Source organism: Asterias rubens, chromosome 9 (assembly GCF_902459465.1).
Source record: "Asterias rubens chromosome 9, eAstRub1.3, whole genome shotgun sequence".
NCBI lineage: Eukaryota > Metazoa > Echinodermata > Asteroidea > Forcipulatida > Asteriidae > Asterias > Asterias rubens.
In genome coordinates this window covers 20,095,971-20,123,523 of record NC_047070.1, presented here as the reverse complement: position 1 = coordinate 20,123,523, position 27,553 = coordinate 20,095,971, and the positions used below count along the sequence as shown (strand labels likewise).

Genomic DNA, 27,553 nt, shown 5'->3' with positions numbered 1-27,553 from the left:
CAACACGGAGAACAAAAGACCAACCAGTTATTATAGATCTGGATATGTGAAGATCTCACTAGTCTATGGAAAGTGTTATTTTGTTCTGTTCCTGGTCATGGGTATCACCTGTCGTGTAAGATCAAAGAAGACCGCCTTAATGAATTACCTAAGGCTGAATCGGAAATAAACCTAAAGGTTTGGCCATGAAAAGAGAGGTCAGCAGAGGGCGCTATATAGTTATTATCGCCGTGCAAGAAGAAATCTCTCGGACAAAACTTGACGGGTAAACAAAAACAAATCCAGTAATCTTTCCTTCTATCCGGCCGGACCAGTTACTGCTATGCAAGGCACGGGATTACCAATGACACTCCTTAGTTAGCTGATGCAGACAAATACACACGTTATGGTAATTTTATTGTTTTATTGACGAGTGTTTATTCATCCATACTTTCTTAACTGTAACAAAGTGATCACATTCCAAATACGAGAACTTATTACGATCTTACAACTTTACGTTCAAACTTGATTTTCATTCCTTATAAAAGCTTTCATCATTGTTTTGAACAAACCAAGTTAATGGTCTTTAGAGCTTACTTTGCAAAGATTAAATTATGGCAAAATAACTATAGTTAGTTGGGGAGGTTTCCCCAAACGATGAAGCCAAAATGTCAAGTAACGTTTCTTATTTTGGATAAAATAATAATATTTGGCAGTAGAAAACTTTTACTGAAATATTCCGTTAGTTAAAGTCCTTCTCATGAAGTCAAATGGATTAAAAAATATCGGGGTTTTTTTCTCATTAAATATTTCAACTTCTAAAACAGTGCACTCGCTCTCCTGGCCATGAATTTGTGAACTCAGCACATTTCATTTTACCGTTGCGTAGACACATAAAGCAGCAGATTCGAGCCGTCGCTGCTAAGCACCTTTTGAGTTTTCTAACCACAGTCATGATCGATTGTGATTGGTTGTTGAATACTCCACGGGGACGAAGCTTTGCGGTAATTGGTTTATCTTTCTGTAGGAGGTGTGATGACGTAGCAGCAGAATGGACTAGTATAAGACGAGACATCAGATCCTGAATATATAAAAAAAGGACACAGAAAGAAGCAAAATTACTGCCAGGAAACTGCCCTTAAGCAAATTCACATGAATCAGACCAACATAGGTTTGCTCTTGCATACTAGGGGTCCAAACTTAGCCAAATGAAAGTGTGATCTCTTGAAATAATCTGTGTTCGTCATTTTTTGTTTGTATGTGGAGTCCATGGAAAATGTCGCAGTCCATTTATCAAATTTTATACACGGCAAGTCTTCTTTAGGGTCTATGTACCTCTTGAGTAACTTCCTAAAATGATTGAAGAACTAATGATTGAAACAATGCAGATTAGTTCGTACCTTCATAATATCGGCACGAAGCCCTCTTCGTTGAACATTCCTAGGTCCAAATCGCCCTTTGCCTACCCGGGTACGCTTCTTACTTATTGATTTGGTTTTCAAACTTGGTGAAGACCGGGCAGGATTACCCACACTGACCCTACTGGCATTTGAACTTTTGTGAAGTGAAGTGTAGCTTCGAAGGTTGTACCAATGAAGTGACTTTGAACTTGGTGTGGTGGAGGCGTGGAGTGATTTGGAGCGTGGCGTGGTTGAGGCGTGGAGTGATTTGGAGCGTGGCGTGGTTGAGGCGGTGATGGTAGAACGCCAGGGAAGCCTAGTCGTGGCTTTTATTCGACGGATGGAATTTCGATGAGCAGCTCTCTCGGAGATGTCGATCTGTAAATCAGAGAAACGACGTTAACACTATAAATATGACGTCTTGGCCTAGTCTTTACTCAATTAGTAATTATTACTCATAGTTATTACTCTCTGGTATCACAAGCTAGAGGAAACCTGCTTACAAGGGCTTGTATTTGCGTGTGAACCAGAAACAATCCTACTCAAAGACAAGTGTTCCGGGTTCGTTTATGTGAACGGCGAGGTACCATCATACTCCATTCAGTCATAGCTGGCTAAAGAACACACAAGTGCCACGACCGGCCTTTTGGCAAAACAACAGGGTTGGACAATGTGTCAATGGCCGTCTTTATAATAAGCAGAAATCAAATACCTGCTTACAGCTTTACTAACACTTCATCATGATTTGATATTAAATTAGAATCTCACGTACCTTCTTCTGACCCTTTACCCTTAATGACATCCCAGAAGTGTTGACCCCGGATCCGGAAGTCTTGACCTCACGATGACGAAGGTTCCTGGTCAAGCGATAGTAAAATATCACTATCGATTACGAAAGTCAATATTTGGTATCGATTTGCAAGAACATAGAAAAGGCAAATTTTGATTTTCCCTTCATTTGTTTATTTGCTTCTATTTTGCATTTATGAATTATACTCAAATGAATTGTTAGCATAAAACCTTACTTGGGAACGAGTAATGGGGAGCTGTTGATAATACAAAACATTGTGAGAAACGGCTCCCTCTGAAGTAACGAAGTTTTGGGGAAAGAGATAATTTCTCAGTAAAATATTTTAATCTAATTCGAGACCTCACCCGAGGTCTCGAATTCAAACATCTGAAAGCACACAACTTGTGCGACAAGAGTGTTTTTTTCGTCAATTATTCTCTCGTAACTTCGAAAACCAATTGAGTTCAAATTTTCACAGGTTTGTTATTTTATGTTGGGATACACCAAATGGGAAGACAGGTCTTTGACAATTACAAGGAAACACCAATATTAATTAATGACCCCTCCACATCATTTATTCCTTGAAGTATCAGTAGGGCTTACCTACTGCTTCTTCGTTTTCCAATCGTAGCTTGCCTTATGTACCTCGATCTGCCCCCACGTAATTTGGAGGCAACTACGCCGGGACGCTTGGAGGATGGCGAACCCCTTCTCTTCGGACCCCTTAACGCCATGGTCTACGTTAACTGGGTCGATTCAACTGTAATACCATGAAGGAATTCAACATTGTTTGGTATTGGCTTTGTTATCATTTTGGTAGCATTTAAAGTTATGTGCTAAATAGCAGATTAATTTGTTTAGTAAAAAAAAATGAAAATTCACGTTTTGTTTAAGTATTTGTTAGGCATATGCAAGCCTAGAAATGAATTCGTTTCTATCATTTATAATATGATGATAATGACAAAGAGAGTAAACGGACTCTCCATTACTAACGTTTCTCTTAAGGAGCCAAAAGGCAAGAATATACTAACGCCTCCAAAAGTTATTCACCACACAAAAAACACCACGCCGAGCCACCCGTCTATCTGCAGACGACTTATAACTTAATAATTTCAGCTGATTTGTTTTTGGATCATGACACTGTCATATCCCCCCTATTTTACAAAGCTATGGAAACGCTCGCTTATGCAAGCATTGTTCCGTCATTGAAACGCGCGGTCGTCTTTGTGACGCGGGGATGTAATCTTCTTGAGTGCGTCACACGCGCATGCAGGTTGTGTGATGTGACTGCCGCGTGCATGGTATGTTTTTAACCATTGGTCCCCAGTATTGTACAACAATCACTCTTTTAAGGGACCTTATAGAATTTGTTTTTGCTAACAAAACAGTTGCTGGCAGTGTAAGCACTTTATGTAATCCACCATATACATCACTTGACAAACATGTAGAAGTTTGAGATCAATCGGCCATCTGGCTCACGAGAAAGAAAATAGTGAAAATCCGATTTAGAATACATTTTGCATCACACCGATTATATAAAAAAAAAATGAGTAAAACGCTCAATTACGAATTCAATTAATGGTCAATGAATTTAAGAAAGTTCCTCATTGTATCAAAACTTTTGATGGAAATGATATATTGGGACTGGTAAAAGAAATAATGAAAGCCAAGCTCAGCTTATTTCCATCTTGTCAACAAAATCCCATCACGAAAAAATGGGCAAGGCATGACGGATGCGATTATGTTTGAACCAATAATTGTTTTTGTTTTTTTTATGATGTGAGACAATTTCTTCAAATTCCTGTGATTGCTTCATTCATTGGCTATGAAACCAATCTAATCTAATGTTGACGTTTTAAGCCAACCCACGCCAGCAAAGAGCATCAACAGAACAGAGTCACGTATTTTTGTTGGTAAGAATTCCATCATTTTTGATTTGTTTTATTAAACCAGATGAAAACATATAGCACTTTATAAGTCGGTTAACAAACTTATTTTGCATCAGACTATGAAATATTGTTTAGAAATGACACAGAATCAGAAGTTAATTGCACGAGTATTTACCTCAAAGAAGTCACGTGGGTGTGTTTATTAACATGTTATGAGAACTCGCGAATAATGGCCCCTTTGCAAAGCATTTTTGTGTACAATTTCAGCACAGTAAGTTATGCAGTTAATTTTATAGCTCAATTCTAAAAAATATTTCAGCAGAGCAAGTTGTAAATTCTGATGCTTTTTGTCCTTGTTATAGTTAACTGTATTTATTGGCTCAGTACATTAACAACAGCCAGCTAATAACCCCCAATCCATCTCAGCTCCCTAGAGAGTATACAGCCGGTGCTGCCAGTTACCGTGCTCCAAGCATTCACATTAACCATCTCTGCCCTCATGGGTACCCATTCTACCAACGGGTGGAGAGAAGCTTGTGTCCTGCTCAATAAGACAAAATGTCACGACAGGGATTCAAACCCACATCCCGATGCCTAAACTTCAATCTCAATCATAAGTGTCACAACTCTACACACAAGAAGCTTATGGTTGAGTGTCCTGCTCATGACACAAATATCATGACAGGGGTTCGAACCCACATCCCGATGCCTAAACTTCAATCTCAACCATAAGTGTTGCAACTCTAGAAACTAGATGACCAATCACAGGCTTGCTCTCCTTCAACTTAATGGACAGCTCATGTATCTCATCTTGAATCTATATAAAGCAAAAATATTCATTGATTATTATTTCAGAATAACACAAACATGACCAATCAAATGCTAGGATAAATCCTATATTGAGTTATTACGGATAACTCGTTGTAAATTTAGGATGGGTTCAATGCATCCTTATGTATATGGTTATGGAACTTAACTAGGCCTAAGATTAATCCTAAGTTAGGAAAAGTTGGGTGTAATTAAAGGCAGAGGACAGAAAAGGGGATTAAGTTAATTACCTCATATGCGAGGGGTATATTATATTCTAAATAACCTACAAGATAACTGACATCTCATAATAATAATAATGTTTCAACATATCAAGCCATCTTAACAAAATACAAAAATAGGTCTCAATGCATAAATATATATATTTATATGTTTCAAAATGTTGAGCCATCAATGAATAAAAATACAGTGGTTTCAATGCACATACCATTTCAACATAAAAAACACCAATCAATAAAATCCAATAATAGGTCACATTAAATATGTCTCAAAATATCAAGCCATCTATGAAAAAAACACCAACATAGGTCTCAACGCAATACACACGTTTCAAAATGTAAAACCACCAATAAAGAAAATATAATAATACGTCTCAAAGCATATGTAAGTTTACAAAGAAACATCATCAAACACCAATACAAAATATAAGCAAAGGTAAAATACAATGTGGACTTGGACATCATAATAAAATTATATATGAGCTACAATTCGGGTCATATCTTGTTGGGCCCCCGTGCCCCCCTTTCAATGTTGGCTCTCCTTGCGCTGTCTTCAGTGCTCCCATCAACATTGAGCAGGGGGACAGGGGAAGAGGGAAAGAGTGTTTATTGTCATGGGGGAAGTGGACAGGGAATGTTTGTTGTAACAATGCAATGGATGGCCCAAGCATTTTGGCAAGGATTGTAGCACTGCAAGACCAGACAGTTGCTCTTTGAACTGATCCCACTCCTGCTCCCAAAACAAGATATAAAGAACAACACTGTAATACATTCTTGCCAGAACCAGTGACCAGAAGGTCGCAACATTGTTGAACTGGCCCCTGGATTGTTGGAGAGATGTATAGCATAGGATCACATGGCCTGGCAAGAATGATGAATGTCTCAGGGAAGTAAAGATGGAGAAAATATCAAGTACTGAATATAACATGGGAAAAGAAAATTTCACTTTTTACATGACATGCTTTAAGATGAATAGCTTGAAAACAAACTCACCTGTTCTAATTCTTTCTGTACTTCTAAGACAACTGGATCTTTCATCTCTACGTTCTGATTCTGAACTGGTTGGTACTCTGTCAACCAGGTTACCAGCTGGGACTTCTGATCCTTCAGTGTCCTGTGCAGAAGAATTACCAAAAGATTGCTATTAAATAATTCACACAAGTAATCAGAATATACATGATGACTATCAAAATATTGATCAATAGCTATTTACCCCTCTTTCCAAATCACAATCCATTGTCTCAGTGCTGTAAACTTTGATTTTGTAAATTCCTATTCCACCATGTCAGAGCCACAATGTGTAACTACTCAATTCAATTCAATTCACTAAACGTTTATTCCATACTCTTGTTGAAAAAAAAACAATTGTGAGAATTAAACAGTACATAGAAATTTAACAAATCTAAAGTATATTAAATTATACAGAAAAACAATATAAACTAAAAGCAAATAATAAATTAATAACTAGGAATTAACTATGTGCAATAAAGGAGCGAGAGCATGAGGCTGTTAGTTAAGCCGTGGCTTGTAGACAACTCCTAAGCAGCAAGTACATAACATGCAAATTACAAATTGTTAAAACATTGTGTCTTTTCTAAACTGCCAAGATGTACAAACAAAATAAGTTTACACCACGATGAATTTTCTTGCAATGAAATAGACGTTTTTGTATTAGTGCGGTTACTGAACAACAGTCAACACTTTTTATTGCCGAGTATCTTCAGATGTTTATCGGGTTATTTTGAGGGCTATTGAAGCAGTAGTTTTTTACATTGCCTCACCTGAGTTTCTCTTTGGATGTTTGGTAGCCCTTTAACTCCTCATGAATCTCCTGAACCTCTTTATAAATGTCTGCTTTTTCATCCTTACAAGTTTTGACTTCACTGTCTTGGTCCCACCTCTTCCTGTTTGTTGAAGGTGACTGCTGTTTCTTAGGCAACAGAGGGGACCTGTGGTCTTGTTCTCTAGCTTTGCCTGGTAACAGTTTGGTTTGTGAGACATTGTATGGTGGGGAAATGGCTAAGCTTCCTCCATGAAGTTGAGAAGTTTGAATGATTGTTGAGTTGGGTTTGGGTATCATGAAAGCAGAGGGTGGGAGGAGAACATGTTTCTGGGGTGTTGGTGGGGGAGACATCTCAAGGCCTTTGGTTTCTCCGTCTCCCTGCATCAAACCCAGATCTTCTCTTGACGGATGCTTCAAGTCAGTTGATGAGCCTTCTCCAGGACCTTCCACAGATGAATCATTGTGACTTGCAGAGCCATGTATTGTATCCATCGCCTGTGAAGACTGTCCCCCAAAGTCTGCTGTGACTTGCAGCTGCACATCACCAGCTACCCTAAGTCCTGGGCTTTCAAACCCATCAAGGTGTTTAGGAACAAAGGGCTGGGGAGGAGGTACTGTGAGTCTAGGCAAGGCATCTGGGTCAGGGATCAAGCTTTCCTTAGGCGTTATTTTCTGGACTTGTCCGTTTGGTTGTGTTGACACAGGAAGATGTGCTACTTGAGGTTTGGGTGCAACTGGAAGACCAGCGGGAGTAGGTAGGTCTCTGTTATATTTCTTATTACTCCTGGTTACTCCTGGAATATCTTGCTGTTGCTTCAAGAAAAGCTCTTGCTCTGGTTCATAAGGACCGCCACTGAAACATCAGATCAAAATAGTGTTAACTTTGAGTTTTGGTAGAATTTACACGACACTTTAGAGGCAAGATGTGGGTGTACACAAGTGTTTCTTCTTTAAGGGTAGGTATTTATTTGTAATCACTCTTAAAACTTAGCAAGTAAAGATTACTTTGTAAGAACCCTACACTATCTTTTGATAGTATTGAACATTTTGATGGAAAAATATATTTTAAGTTTTTATCCCCAAATAATCAATCTGAGAAGCATTACTGACAGTAATGTATTTAAGATTTTGTAATCCAACTTGGATTATTCATCCTCCGTTTACAAGACCCCTCCGTGGGTCTAAAGACACAACTGCTCAAAAGTTTCAAAAATATCTCAAATTGCAACCAACATTTTAAGTAAAATTTTAGGTTAGTTTTATTAAATATATATTTATACAGGATTAAAACAATCAAACAGTTTCCAAACACCAATAGTATACTTTCCCTTTAATGATGATATCTTAAAGATTTTGTTTACAGTACCTTGGGCCATGTTGATGAGCATCTGGAGACCAGAGTCCTTCTTTCTGTAGGGACTCCATGAGGAAATCAGGACGTCTTGGTTGGGGACGCATTCTTGCTGTGGGTTCACCTTCAAGTCTGGCCCTGGAATGATCAACAATAATTCTATCAATAAGTGTTTCATTTTGCATAACTCCTATCACTCACTTGATGAAGTTCTGGATAAATATTCTCAACGCTCTAATAAGAGCCAAACTAGAAGAAAGAAGATAATGATGAAATTTCAGTTTTAGATGTGGGAGGAAATCCTCAGAGAATTATTCCACGTAAAACCCATGCATACAGGCAGGGACTGAAAACCCAATCCATGTAGTGCCCTGGTGGGATTGGAACCAGGGTCCCAGAGGTCCATGTAGTGCCCTGGTGGGATTGGAACCAGGGTCCCAGAGGTCCATGTAGTGCCCTGGTGGGATTGGAACCAGGGTCCCAGAGGTCCATGTAGTGCCCTGGTGGGATTGGAACTAGGGTCCCAGAGGTCCATGTAGTGCCCTGGTGGGATTGGAACCAGGGTCCTAGAGGTCCATGTAGTGCCCTGGTGGGATTGGAACCAGGGTCCCAGAGGTCCATGTAGTGCCCTGGTGGGATTGGAACCAGGGTCCCAGAGGTCCATGTAGTGCCCTGGTGGGATTGGAACCAGGGGCCCAGAGGTCCATGTAGTGCCCTGGTGGGATTGGAACCAGGGTCCTAGAGGTCCATGTAGTGCCCTGGTGGGATTGGAATCAGGGTCCCAGAGGTCCATGTAGTGCCCTGGTGGGATTGGAACCAGGGTCCCAGAGGTGGAAGGCGAGGCAAGACACCACTACACCAACCTGACCTTAGTTGAAGCTTCTTCAAGCCTAATAATAAATAGAACTTCTGTAGCGCCGTACATCTAAAGCAATTAATTCAATAAACACACCCACTCAGAGAAAAGGATGTATGCTTTCAAAGTTTTTTGGGAAATACTGTAATGGACCTTCCCTTTATTGTGACCAAAACGTCATTAACGAAGAGTCGCTATAAAAGCAAGCAGCAAAGTAATCAGACAGATACACCTTGGCCCTTTGTGGCTGAGTCAATAACAAATTCTGATATTACCAACTAGGCCAACCTTTGCAGGATTTCCAAAACTATTTGGGTTTTCGCATTGAAAGCCATCAGCAGTTACCCAAGCTAAAAGTGATAATTCTCTTGGCCTTTGTTTGATATTAACAAAACTCACCTGTCAATAGCCTGGAATCCATCCCTGAGCTGTGGGTTTGACCTTAAGGCAATGATGGGTAATGTGCTTGAAGATAACGGCACCTTGTTAATACCTCTGTCCTTCAGGCTAGCCTTCTTTGTCATAGAGTCTTGGGCGTGTGAGTCCCCTGCTCCAGACATGTGTGTTGAGAGTAGCGTTTGAGACGGGTAGGGTTCAGGACCTTGTGGTGAGCGTGGTGGTTTTTTGCCTTGGAGTCGATGCCTTTGCGTCAAGTCACGCCAGTGAGTTGCACAACGTCTAACAACATGGAAGACCTTGTATGCACTCTGTAAGAGAAAGCACAATGTCAAATGGTTAGATCTTCATCTGTAATGCTTCTAAAGTTGGGCTCACTCTTAACCATAGCCTGGCATACATTATCTTGTAAAAAACACAACGGGCTAGAAAACACCACTTCTCAACTTGCTCTTTTGGCTATTTAAAACAGCACAACTTACTTGTTTTACATGCCAATATTTCTTTCTTTTCAGAAGTGGACAATAAATGTTAAACTGTTTTAATTTATTTTAAAATGTGAATGTAACTTCTTCTAACAATTATAGTGTTTGTAATTGTTTCCAAGCAGATACATTTATGACACTACACGTTTAACATTTGGGCTACTAAAACTTCCTGGAGGCAAGTAAAACAGTTTACTAGCCCTGTGGGCTCCTTTTCATAAAGCTTCTGCACAAGGTCTCCCTCAAAGGTTCTTAAGAAAATCAGAGAAAAGATTACATGTCAGCCACAAGCAAAGTTAACTTCATCAAATAATCTGACACAATCAATGTACTTCTATTCAATAATGAGGTTAAGTCCAGAGTTTTGTAAAGAACTGCGTGTGATCTGGAACAACTTTTAACAAGTAAGAATGTAATGTTTGCATGGTGGGAGTATAATCAGTTAAGGTTTGCAGTGGCACCATGTGCTAATCTAATTTGAGTAGTGTTTGCTCTGAGAGAGAGAGCCGTGGTTGACAACGAGATGTTTCAATCAGTATGCTCTGATCATCTTCAGAAGGCTGGTCAGCGCATACTGATCGATACGTTGAGCTGTCAACCACTGACTCTCTTTAAAACCAACGGTACTTAAAAGAGATTTACACATGGCGCTACCTCATCCTAACTTATAAACCAGTTCATCCAAAGTAGGAGACACCTAATCACTGTTTCTCTCTCTCAGTTTCTTCATTTTAATTTAGATCTTTTTGATAACTCTATCTACCTGCGCCTGGTGTTCAGCAGCAACTCTTGACCTCTGTTCAGCCAAGTAGCTCCCAACTCTAGTCCATTGGCTCACACCTTCCTGCAGCATGTACTGCCTTCGCTGCTCCAGCGCAGCAGCGATGCGTCGCTTCTTGCGCTGTCTATCTGCTGCGTACAACACCCATGCGTCTAGTACCCTTCTCTGTAGGACCACACTCCATTGCCACAGTGCCATGATGGTCTTAGTCTGGTCCTCCTTGGATTTATGGAACTAGGTAAGAATACACAAACGCGGTGAATTTAAAGCTTACAAGTGAAGATAATGTGTTTGTTGTGCTTAAAACAAAAACAACTATGAGAGATCTCCTACCATCACAAGATGGACGGCCACTTCAAGGTGAGGTCTACACTAAAAGTGATTTGAGCTATCGACCAAAATCAACTGCCACTAGGGGCACCATGCACCTACTCCTTGGGCTGAAACAGGGTTACCCCCTTCATAGTCTGTAAGGATGTAGGTTTGGGTAGCAATCACTAGGAACCACCTACTCCTGGGGCTGAAACAGGGTTACCCCCTTCACATCTATAAGGATATAGGCTTGGGTATCATCCACTAGAAGCCACCTACTCCTGGGCTGAAACAGGGTTACCCCCTTCATAGTCTGTAAGGATGTAGGTTTGGGTATCATCCACTAGGAGCCACCTACTCCTAGGGCTGAAACAGGGTTACCCCCTTCATAGTCTGTAAGGATGTAGGCTTGGGTATCATCCACTAGGAGCCCGCTACTCCTTGGGCTGAAACAGGGTTACCCCCTTCATAGTCCCTAAGGATGTAGGCTTGGGTATCATCCACTAGGAGTGCAGAATGCACTACCTTCCCAACTTAAAGCTATTGGAAATACAAACTAAATTTAAAGAGGAAAACAAACTATAGCATAAACTAAGTTACCTGTGCCCTCCATAGAAGGAAAAACTTGGCTGACAATCTGGTGTTATGAAGCCACATGCTTTGTCTCTTCATCAACTGTAATCATAAAATTAAAAAAAATATCATAAGGCTTGACATAAAATGAAAATACACAACTAGGAAAAACTGGTCCTGATTTCACAAAGAGCTAAAATAAGATTAATCTTAACTGTGAATCAATCTGAATTGCTAAGCAAAGTGTGATGTCACAATATAAATCATTATGGCAACATTTACAACCCATCTCAAGATGAATCTTAGGCCCTTTTTTTGAAACCACGGCTTCGGCTCCAGATTTGGCTCAGGCTCGATTGGCCCCTCGGTTGTTTTGAAAATCGCATGTGCTTTGCGTATACGCTCAGGGCTTCAGACGTCAGAACGGAGCATGAAGCCGAATCCAAAACCAAAGCCGTGGATGCGAAAAGGGCCAAAGTGCTTTATAGAATGGATCCCTGAACCTGTGAAATCAAACCTATTTGAAAGACTATTACTTTACCTGTTGATGAATCTGCTGTTTTTTAAAGGAACACCAGCTCAGGATAGATTTCTTCAGTAGAGTCCTCTGATGATGCTTGATGGCACGGTCTAGTTTCACACTCTCTGTCACTGAGTTAGCATAAGATGATTGCCAGACGGTGAGCAGGCGTCTCAATTTACCTGGGAAGGTAACAAGATCAGGAAACGAGAGAGTTTGAAAGGTGTAGCGCTGTAGTGATTTGAACAAAGCTCAACCAATATCACAGCTAACCTAGTCAAGAATGTTTGACATAAGATTGTTCATGTTAAAGGCAGAGTAAACTTTTGGTAAATGTTAAAGACAATTATTTAGAGCGGAATCGGTCATCGAAGCTGCAAGAAAATAATGAAAGAGAAAAAAAAACCTTGTTGCACAAAATTGTGTTTTCAGCAACCTGCGGAAAACATCTTGCCTGAAGCCCTTTTCAATGTTCAAACTTTCTCTCTAAAACTACATTACTTCAAAGGGTGTCATTTCTAACAATGTTTTATATAATCGTCAGCCCCAGTGCTCTTTTTTATGGTAGTACATTTTGTGAGTAATTTCGGAGTAAATGGACAATGAAGTAACAAATGGATGGGAAGACAGTTAAAGTCGATTGTATGGATCCTTGATCATACCTGCGTTTAGTTTGTCTTGTATCCTACATAGCTCTTGAGTTTTATTCCTCCTTGAATATGAATGAATGACACTGTACTGACGCCATGATAGTAAGACCTACAACACAAAAACAAAATGAGATTAATAGTCATTGAAATCATTGGGGATCAATTACATAGCTGTGCTTAAACAGGGAATACCAGCCATGCTTACATCAAGCGTATTTCACAGTTTAGCAGTTTAACAAAATGAGATTAATAGTCATTGAAATCATTGGGACTCAATTACATAGCTGTGCTTAAACAGGGAATACCAGCTACTTACATCAAGCGTATTTCACAGTTTAGCAGTTTAACAAAATGAGATTAATAGTCATTGAAATCATTGGGACTCAATTACATAGCTGTGCTTAAACAGGGAATACCAGCCACGCTTACATCAAGCGTATTTTACAGCTTAGCAAGGATGTTTTGCTTGTGGGCAAGCATGTAAGTCGCGGCCATGTTACAAGGCATTCGTCGCCTGCACAGCTAACACAGAAATTTGGCACTTGCCCAGCTAAGAAAGGTGATCTCATGTGCAGAATTAGGCAGTAAGCAGAGCATTACTATTGGCCCAGATTAGTGGTGACAACAACATAAGAGATATCTATCTACAGAAAACCCATAAAACAGTCACAGGCTTTACAAAAAAAATGTATTAATAATCAAAATTTTAGATTGAAAAAACAAAAATTTTACTAGAGTGAGATTTGAACCAATAACCTCGGGATATTGTGCCGACGCTCTACCAACTCAGCTATTTAGCCCTATATAAGCCCAAATCTCTCGATTTGTCTCTGTATCTTTGTTCTGGTTGATAGTCAGAAGCCATACACCCATTAACTGCTGTGTAGCCAGGGATCACAACTAATTTTACGATCCAACCGACTTATTTCAGATATCAAATAGTAAACCACAAAAAAAACTGACTAGGAACAAATTGTTTAATTTACCCACTCAGTTTCCTGTGGTTGATATCTAATAAGAACAATGATGCATTTTGTAATGCGTCAAATTAAGCCAAAAGTACCATGGTCACTCAGCAACGACACTCCATTTAAGTTTACTCTGAGAATAGTTGCTATATCGGATTATTATCTATCAAGTGAAACCTAATCTTACCTTAGTCTTTAAAGACCTCATCAAGTAAGAGTCAGCTTCCTCTTCAAGATGTCTCAGTCTTGCCTGGTCTAATGCATTCCACTGCCACTCGGTCAAGGCCAATCTGAAACAATAGTTGCCATAAGTTGTGTTTGAAGCTTTGCATGGTGTGAAAAGTAAGATTTAAGTATAATTTTATAAATAGTCAACTTGTGGGTACAACCAAGTACTGAATCTCTTTTTTTGGAGCGTTGGCTCTGAAAAGAGCTGGTGTGGTCTTGAGGTGTTAACAGTTTACTCTGCTCGTTTTTAGGGCAAAAAAAAGACGAGCAGAGTATACATTTCGAATTGTCAAAACCACTCCTACATAAGAGATTTAATGCAAGGTTGTGTCCGCACGTTTACTATTATTTTTTGGGGGGTGGGGGTCTGGACAAGTATCAGCTATGTCGAGTTGAACGGAACAAGTTAAACAGTCAAGACTTTTTTTACATACTTCTTCATGAAAATGGAGCAATAAATAAAATCGTCCAGAATGAAGACATACCTGAGTCTTTCTTGGTCTTTACAATGCTTTCTCAGCGCCACTTCTCTCTCAATCTTCTGCATATGTTGATGATACATCTGAAATTGAAAAGAAACACCACCAAACCACATATTAAACAATATTATGCCATTTGTGCGACATAAAGGAGTGCTTGTGGCAGTACAGATGGAGATTAAGTCACATAATGACCTTGGTGTACTCACCATTCTTGGAATCCGAATGGCTTCGTGCCATTCCTAGCCACCAATGACACGCACCTCAGGCATTATCCTACACTACATTGGTCTAACACTGTTTACATGTAAATGATAGAAGCAGGGTGACCAAATAAAACTGTATGAGCTAAGCAGCTAAGGATCCATATACTAACCTTGAAGGCTCTAAGACCTTTCTGAAGCAAGTGTTTATGTCTTTGAGCTCAGCAGCTAAGGATCCATATACTAACCTTGAAGGCTCTAAGACCTTTCTGAAGCAAATAATACTGTATGAGCTAAGCAGCTAAGGATCCATATACTAACCTTGAAGGCTCTAAGACCTTTCTCAAGCAAGTGTTTATGTCTGTGATTGAGTGCCTTCTTTGTCTTCTCTGCCTTCCTGCGACACTGGGAAACATACTGCAATCAAAGACAGTTTAAACTAGTTTTAGCCGAATTAGGCCTCTTAAAGTGCGATAGAATATTATGAGCCCTTTTCAATAGACCCTAAGCATTTCTAAAACCATCTCAACTCACTATGAGTATGCAGCATCGGCAACCAATGGGTGCAACAGTCGCTAGCCTCGCAAGACCCCATCGCTTGAGCACAACATTTGAAACAAGCCTGACAGTTAGTTTCGCTAGAATGCTTGGCCACAACTGAAACCTTACAAAAAGTAATGGTTGAACATCAGAAATGATTGTAAACTAATAAGTTCTTGTAAACTAATAAGTTCTTGTTGTCCAACTGCATAATCCAAATAGGGCGTCTAAAGACTGACTCAAAGTCGTTAGGTCAAAATTCGAAAGACAAAAATAACCATAATCCAACAAACAATAGAGTTAAATAAATACCTTTGTCCATGCTGTCCATATCTTGTGAATGCGTGTATTGTAGTTGTGACTCAATGCTCGCTGATTCTGAATACGCCTATATCAATGAGACAATGGAAAGAAAGGACAACAAGTAATCTTTAGCACAGCCTGGCTACCATGCAGTGTATCCATACCTATTATCATTAACCACTGGAAGAGAAGCACTCAAACACAACACTGCTTGGCTACCAATAAGTACTGCTCTGCAACCACTCTTGTCATGCTTGTTGCCAACTTTGGAGTGTCAAAATTAAAGTATTTTGACACTTCTGCGCATTCTTAGAGCTACCTTAACAATGAAAATTGTTCTAATATATATATGCTGCCACCTGTTTCCCATTGGATCATTGTAAAAAGCAAGATATGACAAAACAGGTTGTGTACAAACATTTGTTTTATGAATTCTTGAAGCTTACAAAAGTTCTCCCAGATGATAGCATAAACTCACCTAGTGTGGCACCCCGTAGTAAACTCCTTCCAGTGTGACAATGCTAACATACACAGTTGTCCATCATAATGCTCCATAGCCATCGCCTTCAAAATCAAAATCAAATCAAGAATTTGTCAGTCCAATCTAAGATTCCGAGAACCCATTTTACATTCTGCATTGTTGTCTTTATTAAACAAATCCAAAGAAACTTACAGGGACCAATTTCATGACTGTGCTTAACATGCTTAAGCAAAGAATCGGCGCTTGCGGAAGCAGGGAATTCTGCGCTTACATCATGCATATTGCACAGGCTAGCAGGGAATTCTGCGCTTACATCATGCATATTGCACAGGCTAGCAGGGAATTCTGCGCTTACATCATGCATATTGCACAGGCTAGCAGGGAATTCTGCGCTTACATCATGCATATTGCACAGGCTAGCAGGGAATTCTGCGCTTACATCATGCATATTGCACAGGCTAGCAGGGAATTTTAGCATTCAGCACAATTTCTTCGCTTGCTCAGTAAGCACAGTAAACGGAGAATGGTGATCGTATTTGCACAAATTTGTGGTAAGCAGAGCAATGAAATTAGGCCCAGGTCTATATCATATCACACTCCATGTGTACAAATGACAAACATGAATAATGGTTTTCATTACTTATAATGGCACCAGACCAATTCCTTTTCCATTAATCAGCAAAACAAATCACCTCTTTTTCCTCCATCAGCTGTTTGATTCTTGTCCGTTGACGCCATGTTTGAAGCATCCTTGTTCCCATGGTGTTCTCATAGTGCAAGACAGCCTGTTCAAATATATAAGAAACGTTTATTAACATCATTGTTAACATTAAGAATAACATGTTCCTCTTTAAAATGATACCACATTTGCAACAAAGACATGTTGCTGAAATTGGCTACATGAATGACAATGAGGCAAAGTTACAAATCAAATGTGCCAAAATTACTGTTATCTTTACTAAACAGTCAATAGGTAATGATCAATAATCAAACCGGTCAAGCTTCAGAACCATGAATGGTTTACACAAAGATTTGCACTAGTGAGAACACTACACACAATTACCCCCCATCTCATGAAAAACACCTTGTTTGGGTATTTGCAAGACTTGTTTCTGAACTTCTTGTCTCAATATAAAGTGGATTAAGATCAGTCATTTGCCTTTAACACAAAATTGCTAATTTTTGTACATTTGTTCTGTGACTTCTGTCTCTTTCTCACTCATGTGGCTAAGTCCAGCAACATGTCAATCTCTTAATACAAAGAGAGTAATAAATAATACAAATATACTTGATTGAAAAAGGTTTCCCAACTTCTTGTGAGCAGTTTATAAATAACATTTAGAAAGCTCCTCCATTAGTGGTTTTCAAACTGTTGCTCATAAGATTTACCAACAAAAATGTTAACCCATGATCAGGGCTTTGCATACATACATACTGTTCCGTTAGTAATGTTTCATAGACGAACAGAAGTATGCACTCTTTTAGTTACATGCCTTTGTCCCGGCCCAATTCCAGTGAATCACAACAGAAACTCAAAATGTAGAATCATTTAACAAGACAAAGCACACAAGAACTTCTCCTCTCTACTCACTTACCATTCTCTGCATCATAGTTTCATCTTGATGCATCTGGAAGACGTGACACCATCTCACAAAAAAGTAACCAAGCACACACTCCCTGTTAAAAAAAACCCATAAAAACAAGGATGAACCAAGTTTATGCATTTTTGGTTTAAACAAGGAGACATTGGCTAGAGCAAGATTAGTAGGTGCGACCTCCGGATAAATGTGCCAGTGTTCCACCTCTGAGCTATCCAACCATAATGCTGACCAGTGTTGGTACAAGGCTTGGGTGCTTCTGATCAGCTCCCCTGAACAAGCATAATTGACAAAATAAGGAGACCACCAACATTTGGGCTACAATAATAATAATAACAATAATTTTTCGATTTATATAGCGCCTAATAACTAACACTTAATTCTCTAAGCGCTTTACATTAGTGCCCTGGTCATAGGGCCAATAACATCCCTTTTTAATGTTTCTCAGCTCCCTTGGGAGTATACAACCTGGGCAACAGTTTATATCGCTCAAAAGGCTTTTTCATTCACAATATCAACCTCTACCCTCGCAGGTACCCATTTATTCCCCTGGGTGAAGAGAAGCAATTATAGTAAAGTATCTTGCTCAAGGACACAAGTGTCACGACCGGGATTCGAACCCACACTCCGGTGAAAACGCACCAGAACTTGAATTTGATGCTCTTAACCACTCGGCCATGACACTCTACAAATCCCAGCCCCGTGGCCCCTTTAAGATACTTGGGCCACCAATACTTTGGCTAGGATTAATCCTATCTCGAGTAAGGACGAGTCCATCTTAACTTAGGATGGGTTCAATGCGTCATGGGCCTTTGGATACGGAATTTAACTCGTCCTAAGTCCTAAGATTAATCCTAACTGAGGAAGAGTTTGGTGAAATCAACGTCTGTCCACTTCTCTGACAATAAACATTCTCTCTCTAGTCCCCGTCCACCGCTTAATGTCGATTGGAACGCAGAAGACCATGCAACAATGAGAAGCAAAGCTTTAAGGGGCCACGGGGGCTGGGATTGTAGACAGCTTAGATACCAGAGTGACTGCATTTCTGTGCTTACATCAATAGAAAAATGTGCATAAGCAAAAGTGTATTTTCTATAAACAATCAAAGAAGATTTGTGTCAGTACCTTTGGAAGCTGACGGCCATGATGATATTTGACCTTTGACCTTGTTGTCTTTGGGTGTAGACTTTCAAGCTATGAAGACACCTCGGCAGAAGACGGGATTGATAGTGGGCCTCTGCAATTGCATACTGTGCCTAGAGAAACAATTCAATTCAGACACTTTGTCAAAGAATGGAGTTTTAATTATTGTGATTCAAATAGTCTTTGAGGGCGTGGTTTATTATTGGTATAAGAAGAATCCTCATCCGTAGCCTCTAGTTTTCCAATAAGCAGAATCTATTAATTCCATCCTGAACTAGTATAGTAGTGCTGCTAACTGCCCCTGCTTATCCATTATGTTCAATGACCCAAGTAATGACAATGTAAACACACTTGCTCACTCAAAAGGATGCATAGTTTCAGAGTTTTGGTGACCAAACTCGTAAGTTCTTTTATGGAGCTGTCCCGAAATGACTTAGGGATCAGGTTGGTTGAGTGGTTTCTTTCCCCTCTGTTAGCACTGTTGGGGGATATTTGCTGTGCATAATCATCAAACAAATTCTAACACATGTACATATACTCAATATGACAAATAATAACTGCTACCTGTCTTCTTCGACGCCATAGAGTGTAGTTCTTCCAGTCTTGCACAGCTTTCTTCAGAACTCGGGTTCTGTTTGCACAAATAAGATTTACTGTCTCAACAACAACCTTTGTGTTTAGCTGATGTAATCTTTGCATCAGTGAGGAAGAACAATATCATTTGGTTTCTTCCCAATATAATGAGGAAGGTTGGGGGTTCGAATCCCATCCGAGGTGACTGCAGATGTTTTTGCCACAGGACTTGGAAAGCACTGCATACACGATGGTCATCATTCAATGAAAGTAAGTAATTGATAATAGTGTTGAAATAAATGTGATAACCTCTCTAAAGCTGGAGAGGATTTAAAAGGTACTTGTTGAATAACTTAACGTTTCGATCAGTATGCTCTGATGGTCTTCATTGGAATGCGTTTCATCATTATAGTGTCACAACAAACATATGTTTCAAGATTGTTATCCGATTGTAATTTACACTATGTTGGCTCAAATCTTGGGCCTGTTAATTCACGCCATTTGTGTCCTACATCAAGGCACAATTGCTTCTCTCCAAACAGTAGTACAAATGGGTACTGGCGAGAGTTGGGGAGTAAGCTGCAATGGACTTGCATCCTGTCCAAGGGAAATAGAAATATTCTCAGTCATTTAATGCCAAGGAAACCGGGTATAAACACCCGCCTGGTAAGCCATATTGGCTCCAGACAGACTTGGCTTGACTCTCAGTAGTCATAAATGCTAGCTTTAAATGTTACCTACCTGAAGATGTTTCTAGCGTGACGAGACAAAGAGAAGAGACTGAGCTCTTCCTTCTCTTCACATCTTTGGATCCATCTCTGAAGGGCATGGCACTGCAACTAAAGTAACAACGGAAACAGATTCATGACTCACAAGAATCAAATATAATATCTATAAACCGTGGGAAGCTTTCATGTCTAGGGAACAATGCAAACCTTTGTTGAATCTTTCTTAAATTAGAAGGTGTTGGGCACAAAAGGCATTTGAAATGTTTGCATTTTCGGCAAACTGTCTGAAGGAGACTTTTGCATTTGTTAGTCAACTTAATTGGTTGGACAAACTTATTGAACCCAGTAACACACCATGTTCAACAGACAGAACATGCCTTGTTGAACAGCAGTAGTAACGACATAAAGCAAACTGTAAGCATGCTAGTCAATATCTAGAGAAAGTCCTTACTGTTCATTACAAGAAATCCTAATTATGGTAAAATGGCGGCTTGACTTACAGAGTGGATCCTGAAGTTGTCAGCTTTGACCTTTCTCCTGCCCTGTAGCCTCTGCTGAACCACAGCCAACTGTAGAGCACCAACACCAAGTATCTAGTCAATGAGAAAACAAGTTCATCAACAAAATTATATTATCTTCTTCTTTTTGTCAGCTATAAGTCACTAAATGTGTAAAGGAAAGAGTTCAGTAGATCTCTGTGCTTAACAGCTGTATAAAATTGCTCCCTCTCTGGTAACACTCACTCTATCCGAGAAGAATTTCTCCCAAAAATAGTATTTTGCTGATTTGTGTTGCCTTGGTTCATCCCATAGTCAAGAAGAATTTCTCCCAAAAATAGTATTTTGCTGATTTGTGTTGCCTTGGTTCATCCCATAGTCAAGAGCATTTCTTGAGTGATAATGTCTTCTTCTGATAACTTGCATATTGTACCCCGTACATGTTCAATTGATCACCTTTTAGTACATGAACAAAATTGTACATTTCGGCACTTTCTAAATACATAAAACAGATTGTACATGTACAACTTTGCCACTGAAAGACTTATTGAAAATGAAAAGCGAGCGTGTGGTTTTGATGATTACCATAAGTTGACGTCTATGATGCTGCTCAGCAAGATGCATCTTCAGCTTCATCTCAGACTTCATTTCAATGTCTTCAGTATTTGTTAGAATTAAGGATATTCATTCTTAAAGAACAGCAAAGAACTGACATACTGGAACGGCAACTAAAAACTCATATACCAAAGCCATTTTCTCTTGCAAGTCAAAATGCCTAAAATAATGTATTCAAAACATGTACTACCAAAACGTTACCCTTCATCGTCGGCATCTATAATTACTCACAGAGGAGGGAGAGAACCAAGCCTGGCAATTCAATCTTGGTATGGTGTTTCTAGATGGTAGATGGGTAGATAAGACACAAGAATTGTTCCCTATACTAACTATTAAGCAATGTATACTCAGTTCCTTCCCGAGTTCTGTGGAAAAATATCAACAGGCAAAATCACTCGGGTGAGATTCAAACCCACAAACTAACATCTAGTGAATGAGTGAAAACTGGCACAATCAGGTCAGCTTGGGCAAGGAGGTGGGTCAGTCCGCAGAGGGTATAAAGGATACATAATCTCCACCTGATGTAGATTCGTCTTAGTCTACTACGATCAGCCATAGCGTTGATTCTATCTCGTTGTTCTGTCATCAGCTTGTGTGTAAACCAACGAGTATGCCAATGGTACCAGCTATGATGCATCAGACTGTCTATGTAATGCTGTGAGGCTTGGTCTGTCAAATAGTTCATATCCAAAAATAAACAAAACAAATAATCTCGCACACTGAGAGGGTCTCACTTACTTGGTACCATGTATAAAACAACATTTGAGGTATAATGGTGTGGATCATTTCTTTCTGCTTATACATCTTTCCAACCATATTCATTTCATAACAAACACTTTTAATTACAGCCTTCATGCCCAACCTAAAGGTTACATAATCCTTTAAGTCTCTGACTAACCTTTATCCTGTCTCCGGTCCCTACAGTGCAAGACGTAAGGTATAAGACCCTGATAGAAGCATCTTGACATCAGTGTCTTCTCATATACTTGTACACTCAGCTGCTCCTTGTAATGCTCCTCACTATGTTCACGCATTGCATCCTTCCATCTATGCCACATCTGGAAATTATTATAGTGAGAAGGTCTTAAATGATTTTGTCCATTCTGAAAATGGAGGACTTCAAATAAAAACTTAAGAGCTGTGTCATCCTGATCCAGGCAAGCATGTGGCTAGACATGGAATAATGAACTTTCCCCAAGTTACTGCTAATTGGTGGATGCGTGCGCTATATAATAATACTCCAATGTAGCTGGGGCTTACACTAAAACAAATTAACCTGGTGCATGTATCAACAAGAGCAGGGTTCCTATACTGCACCACAGCACAATTAAATAGTGCTACATGTTTCTAAAGGAAAAGGGTTTCACACTCAAAACTTAGCTCCACATACTCTACGGGAAAAAACACTGGGTGCTTTAAGACAACCCATTGGTGCGATAAACGACTTTAAGAGCTGTATACTATTATTATTATTGTTGTTCACGCGTTTGAAAGCATTCATGGCAGCCATGGAATATCATAGAAAAGTCTTCAAACAAATCTATAGCATTGTATCCTACCTTTAAAGTGAGATTATGAGCCCAATACTGAATAGCATAGCCTTCTACTTCCTGTCTGTCATGTGTTTCTCGTCTCTGTGCTTTCCATAGTCTCCAAGACTTCACCAGGTACCTCCTTGTCATGTGATCGTCTGCTTTCCGTCTGAGAGAAGCTTTCATTCTGCGACCGTAGACGTAGATTCTCCAAGATTCTAATACTTTAGATTGAAGTATCCCATTGGCTGTTTAAAAAAGATAAAGACGGTAGGTCATAATACAATCTGGACAACTTTATCAGCTTTATCAATACCTGTTTTTATTTCATGATAACATGCCAAACTTAATACAAGAAAGTTGGCTACTGGTTGCCAAATCAGTCCGCGGAATTCTGCGGAAAGACCACAGCCTTGAATGGCTTGGAGGTTTTGACAAGGCGCCTCAATGAGTGACCCCAGTTTAAATCAAATACTTACCATGTACTATAGCTACAGACTCCTTAGCTGCTTTGATTTTTTCCAAGATCACATATTCCTTCCATGCACTCCAAACTTTTTGGCAGATACAATATCTGTACAGAATTAATATATAATCATTATTATTTTTAATCGACATAACGAGTAAGGATCAATCAACCCCTCATTTCCTTTTCAATGCATAAACTCCCTGCTAACCCAGTAAATACACTTGAAGTCAGTGCAGAATCCCTCCTTGCGTAAGCGCTGATTCTTTGCTTACGGTTAGCAGAGCCATGAAATTGGTCCTTGTACAGACCAAACTTTCTCAGCTGGTAGATCTCATTGCATTTAGGACTCAGTGCACTCTTCCAGTGCTTCATTGTGTGGTATAAATAAGGTACTTCTAAAATTCCTGCGAGTAGTTGCGATAGAGAATCTAGGTAAGGTTCAAGGCTTTAATATTGATAAATAAAAACCAAACTTTACCGTCTGTGGTAGTCAGCTCTGATAGTTAGCTTCCACTCCTTTCGACCCGTCCACCACAAATCTGCCCACTCCTTGAAAGCTGAAGTAAGTAACCTCTTCCTGTAATGTTGTCTGAGCATAAAATAGGATGAAACAGTGTTTGAAGACTGGATAAATATCTGGTCAAAAGAGAACACTGATGGTAGAAGATGGTGAAGTAGAGAATTTGTTATTAATTCTGTATTGTGACTTTGAGTACACCTTATTGTTCAGACGAGTATTGGGTACGAACCTCAAGTGCAAGTATTTTGTTACCCGAGTACAAAACAAGTATAAGTACCACAAAACAGTACTCCCTTAGTACTTAAGTACGAGTACCGAGTACCGAGTACAGAGTACTAAGTACGGGTACTACAACACTGTAGTGTCCTTAGAGGGAAGGTTAATGTATACATTTGGTAATCACTCCTAAACTTAATGGCAATCAAAACTTACTTGGTTAAACGTACAGTCAGCTTTCGATACAATAAAGCATTTTGAGAATCATTTCTTTTTTCGGAAAAAGACATCAGTGTATTTCCCCAAAAATTTAATCAGAGATCAGTTTTTTGTCAGGAACCTTGCAGTCCGAAGTGCCAAAAAACGGGGACTGGAGCAATCCTGTGACACAATAATAACAATTGAATTTAGTACCTTACAACCGATAGACGAATGCGGCCAAATGCAGTAGCAATCCATAGATGCAGGTATTTTCTTGCAAGATGTCTGCAAATGGAAAAAGGATGTCACTGTTAATTCTACATAGACCATTATTATTTGTGCAATATGAATTATAGTACCGCAATAAGGGCAGGAACTTTTTCATGTATTCAGAGGCGATTTTCATTTTGCAAAGAACACTCTTTCCACTGAAAAATCTTCAAGTTCATTGGAAATTTCTGATGGAGCAACTGTGCCGAGACCAGGACCCAACTTTCTAGAGCTAATTAAGCAGAGAGTATTAATCAACAAAATCCTTTGTGAGTTTCACGCTGGGGAAAGCGTTTACAGTTTGGTTTTAATTACTAGGTGAAAGTAAAGATTAGGAAAATACATCAGGGGTGTCAGAACAAAGGGGCAGCAAAACATAGGTGTGTACCCTCCCCAATCCATCTTTCCAGCAAAGCCACTAAATGTTCCTGAGTTACACTCTTACCTAATTCTTAATTCCTTCAGACGACCTCCCATATTCCATGTGTAGCCTGGTCTTGCTCTTGGTTTGCTTACACAATGTACATTTTTTCGTTTGGATGTAACCAGAGGTGACGCAGACTGGGTCCTTCTCTGGGGGTTGGTCGGCGGATGAAGGTGTCTTTGGGGAGATGCTTTTACTTTGACTTGAGACGACGGGACTGGAATTCGAGATGCATTTGACATGCCTAAAGGCTTCAACCTGTTCAGGAAAATAATATGCCAAATAATAATACTGTGATTGGAAAGAACTTGATTTATATGAAACAATCAACATTTCAAATTTTAATTAAGCTTTGATAAAAAGTTTGTCTTTTAAAACCAGTTTACTATATAAAATACTGATAATTTATAGGTGGAGACCCTACCAGCTGCAGTGTACTTTACATTAAAAATGGTGCTCAAACTCAAAGCACTTGGAATTCAACAAAGAGAGACACTTTCTTTTAAAGACAAGCTAAATGACCCTCATCCCATGTTAGCATTACAAACTAGTCTCAAAACAATAACCATGAATTTACATGAAACTTGGCCATAATGACCGTGGCGTTCACCCCGTTGCGTTGTTCACCATGTCCAGCTGGTGTGGCCAAGCCATGAGTTTACAACTTGGCCACACTGACTGGGGCGGGTCCAGTGGTGGGGCGGGTCCAGTGGTGGGGCGGGTCCAGTGGTGGGGCGAGTTCAGTGGTGGGGCGGGTCCAGTGGTGGGGCGGGTTTAGTGGTGGGGCGGGTGCAGTGGTGGGGCGGGTGCAGTGGTGGGGCGGGTTCAGTGGTGGGGCTTAAGTTAGTTAGTTGACCCATGGAGTATGGAGCATGGAGGAAGATAGCCCTGGTAGGACGTCAGTCAGTGCCACTGCACCGACGGGATAACTTTCCGTATGGCGCCACCATTTCACGCATTTTTACAAAAAGGGATATCTCATTGAGGTAAATTAGATACTATATTATTTCATATCGAATGAAAAAGTGGTGGTGCCATACGGAAACTTTTCCAAATACTTATAAATCATGAAGTTATATACCTTATATAAACTTAAATAGGGCCTATAATGAAAAATAGGACTACTTCACGGGTTGTTCTAAAACCCCCTCGACCCCCTCGACCATCGACTTTTGTGCGATCTTTTTTTTCTGGACACCGAAATTGCCACAGTTCACAACCTCAGCCAATCACGCACACAATTTTGTATGCACGGTCGACTACCATGCCTCGCACATCACAACAACACAGCGTACGAGACATACCATACACACATAGTATGCACGAAGCAAACTTCGCGTGATTGGCTGCTGATATCGGGCCTGTGGCAATTGTGATGTACAAATAAAAAAACGCGGTATTTCCACGTGTATCTCTTTGCCGATCCGAGATTATTATCCAACTGGAAACCTGCGTGTACCGTCCGAGTACGATTACGGCCAACTCATTACGTGATGATCAGGCCGACCCATTTCCGGCCGATCGCTCCCGTCCTGGGGCCAATTTCATAGAGCTGCTTAAGGTAATCTGATTTTACTAAGCGAGGATTTTTTTGCTTAAGCAAAACTTTGTGCTTAAGCAGCTCTATGAAATTGAGCCCTGTGCACTTTTCCTCCATGGTACTACGTACTAGCCTCAAGGTTGTAGACCCGATCGACCAAATGGCCATACGGACGTGTTTGGGGTCCCCAATCGGTGTGCACGTCGTGCGGAAGCGGAGAGTAAATACTCCCACTTCTGTGTGAATGATGCAGATAAATATAACTGCAGTCTCAGACTTGTCTAGTCGTGGAAGGAAGTTGCGTCCCGGATCACACACTGTGAATTCTAAATCGGGGACTTAATGCTTACTCGGCCGTAAAGCGACATTTTATGAATTTGGAATTGGGACATTCTTCGAACATGGGGCGGACGTCGAGGGGTCGTGGGTCGTGGTGGTCGAGGGGGTTTTAGAACAACCCCTACTTCAGTCTTCACTTGCATTTTGATTTTTTCGTAGTTCCTCTCGGGCATGCCGCCCCCAACCACTCCTTCACTTGGCACTTCCCTTCTACTACTTGTAACGTCTCTTTGTGCAACGAGTTTCATCTTGTCTGCCTTGATTTGTAACGTAACATGAAGTTCCTGCAACACAGCCTGCTTGGCTCTCGCCCGCAAGCCGGTGTCATTCCTTGCGGAGAAACCGTCCGCTTTCTGCAGACTGCTCTTCCAAGGTGAAGTCGATGACTGCATCTTGGTTTAGCTCTATCAGATATACACAGGTCCTTCTTCTACACACACGACCAAACCACTATTGTAAAAACACCGGTTGATAATTGTAAAGGTGTTTTTTAAGTGACATTCCTTTGGCTTTCTCGATGTTTTTAGTATTGTGTTTACGCGCCAGCCATTTTGGATATTTGTCATTCACCTCTTTCAACACTTCGAATAGTTATACAACCCATTTGGTAGCCTTTATAAACTTTTCTTCATTTGATTTATATTAAATAAATATTAACCACTTTTAATATTTAATAAAACAAAGTTGGTATAAAACAAAATAATTATGGTGTATTTGCAATAATTCACAATGATTCTCGAAAACTAGGCTTGTTTTGAGTTTTAATAAACTTAAAATTAAGTCTCTTCATTATTTCAATATGTCTTTTGTAAGTGATACATTTGGAATGACGGTGATTGAGATTAGAATGTGTTTTTATGAAATGGGAAAAAATA

At 39.9% G+C, this 27,553-nt stretch overlaps 2 protein-coding genes across 2 annotated transcripts; both read right to left on the bottom strand.

Moving 5' to 3' along the window:
- Positions 1–412: 412 nt before the first annotated feature.
- On the bottom strand, positions 413–3,597 carry LOC117294601. Its single transcript, XM_033777087.1, has 4 exons — positions 2,773–3,597; positions 2,152–2,236; positions 1,380–1,757; positions 413–1,060 (listed from the first exon to the last, which is right to left on the bottom strand). The coding sequence occupies exons 1-4, from the start codon at positions 2,901–2,903 to the stop codon at positions 791–793; spliced, it is 864 nt and encodes a 287-aa protein (XP_033632978.1). The 5' UTR covers positions 2,904–3,597; the 3' UTR covers positions 413–790.
- On the bottom strand, positions 3,594–27,234 carry LOC117294600 (protein SFI1 homolog). The gene is made up of 29 exons (XM_033777086.1): positions 26,820–27,234; positions 24,821–25,057; positions 24,319–24,390; positions 23,647–23,757; positions 23,179–23,273; positions 22,727–22,947; positions 22,066–22,225; positions 21,675–21,836; positions 21,138–21,208; positions 20,556–20,648; positions 20,069–20,166; positions 19,319–19,385; positions 18,737–18,867; positions 17,609–17,690; positions 16,706–16,798; positions 16,011–16,096; positions 15,542–15,617; positions 15,011–15,106; positions 14,493–14,569; positions 13,967–14,069; positions 12,824–12,920; positions 12,183–12,343; positions 11,669–11,743; positions 10,739–10,990; positions 9,494–9,801; positions 8,254–8,376; positions 6,886–7,740; positions 6,098–6,218; positions 3,594–4,875 (listed from the first exon to the last, which is right to left on the bottom strand). The coding sequence occupies exons 1-29, from the start codon at positions 27,068–27,070 to the stop codon at positions 4,768–4,770; spliced, it is 4,482 nt and encodes a 1,493-aa protein (XP_033632977.1). The 5' UTR covers positions 27,071–27,234; the 3' UTR covers positions 3,594–4,767.
- Positions 27,235–27,553: the final 319 nt, after the last annotated feature.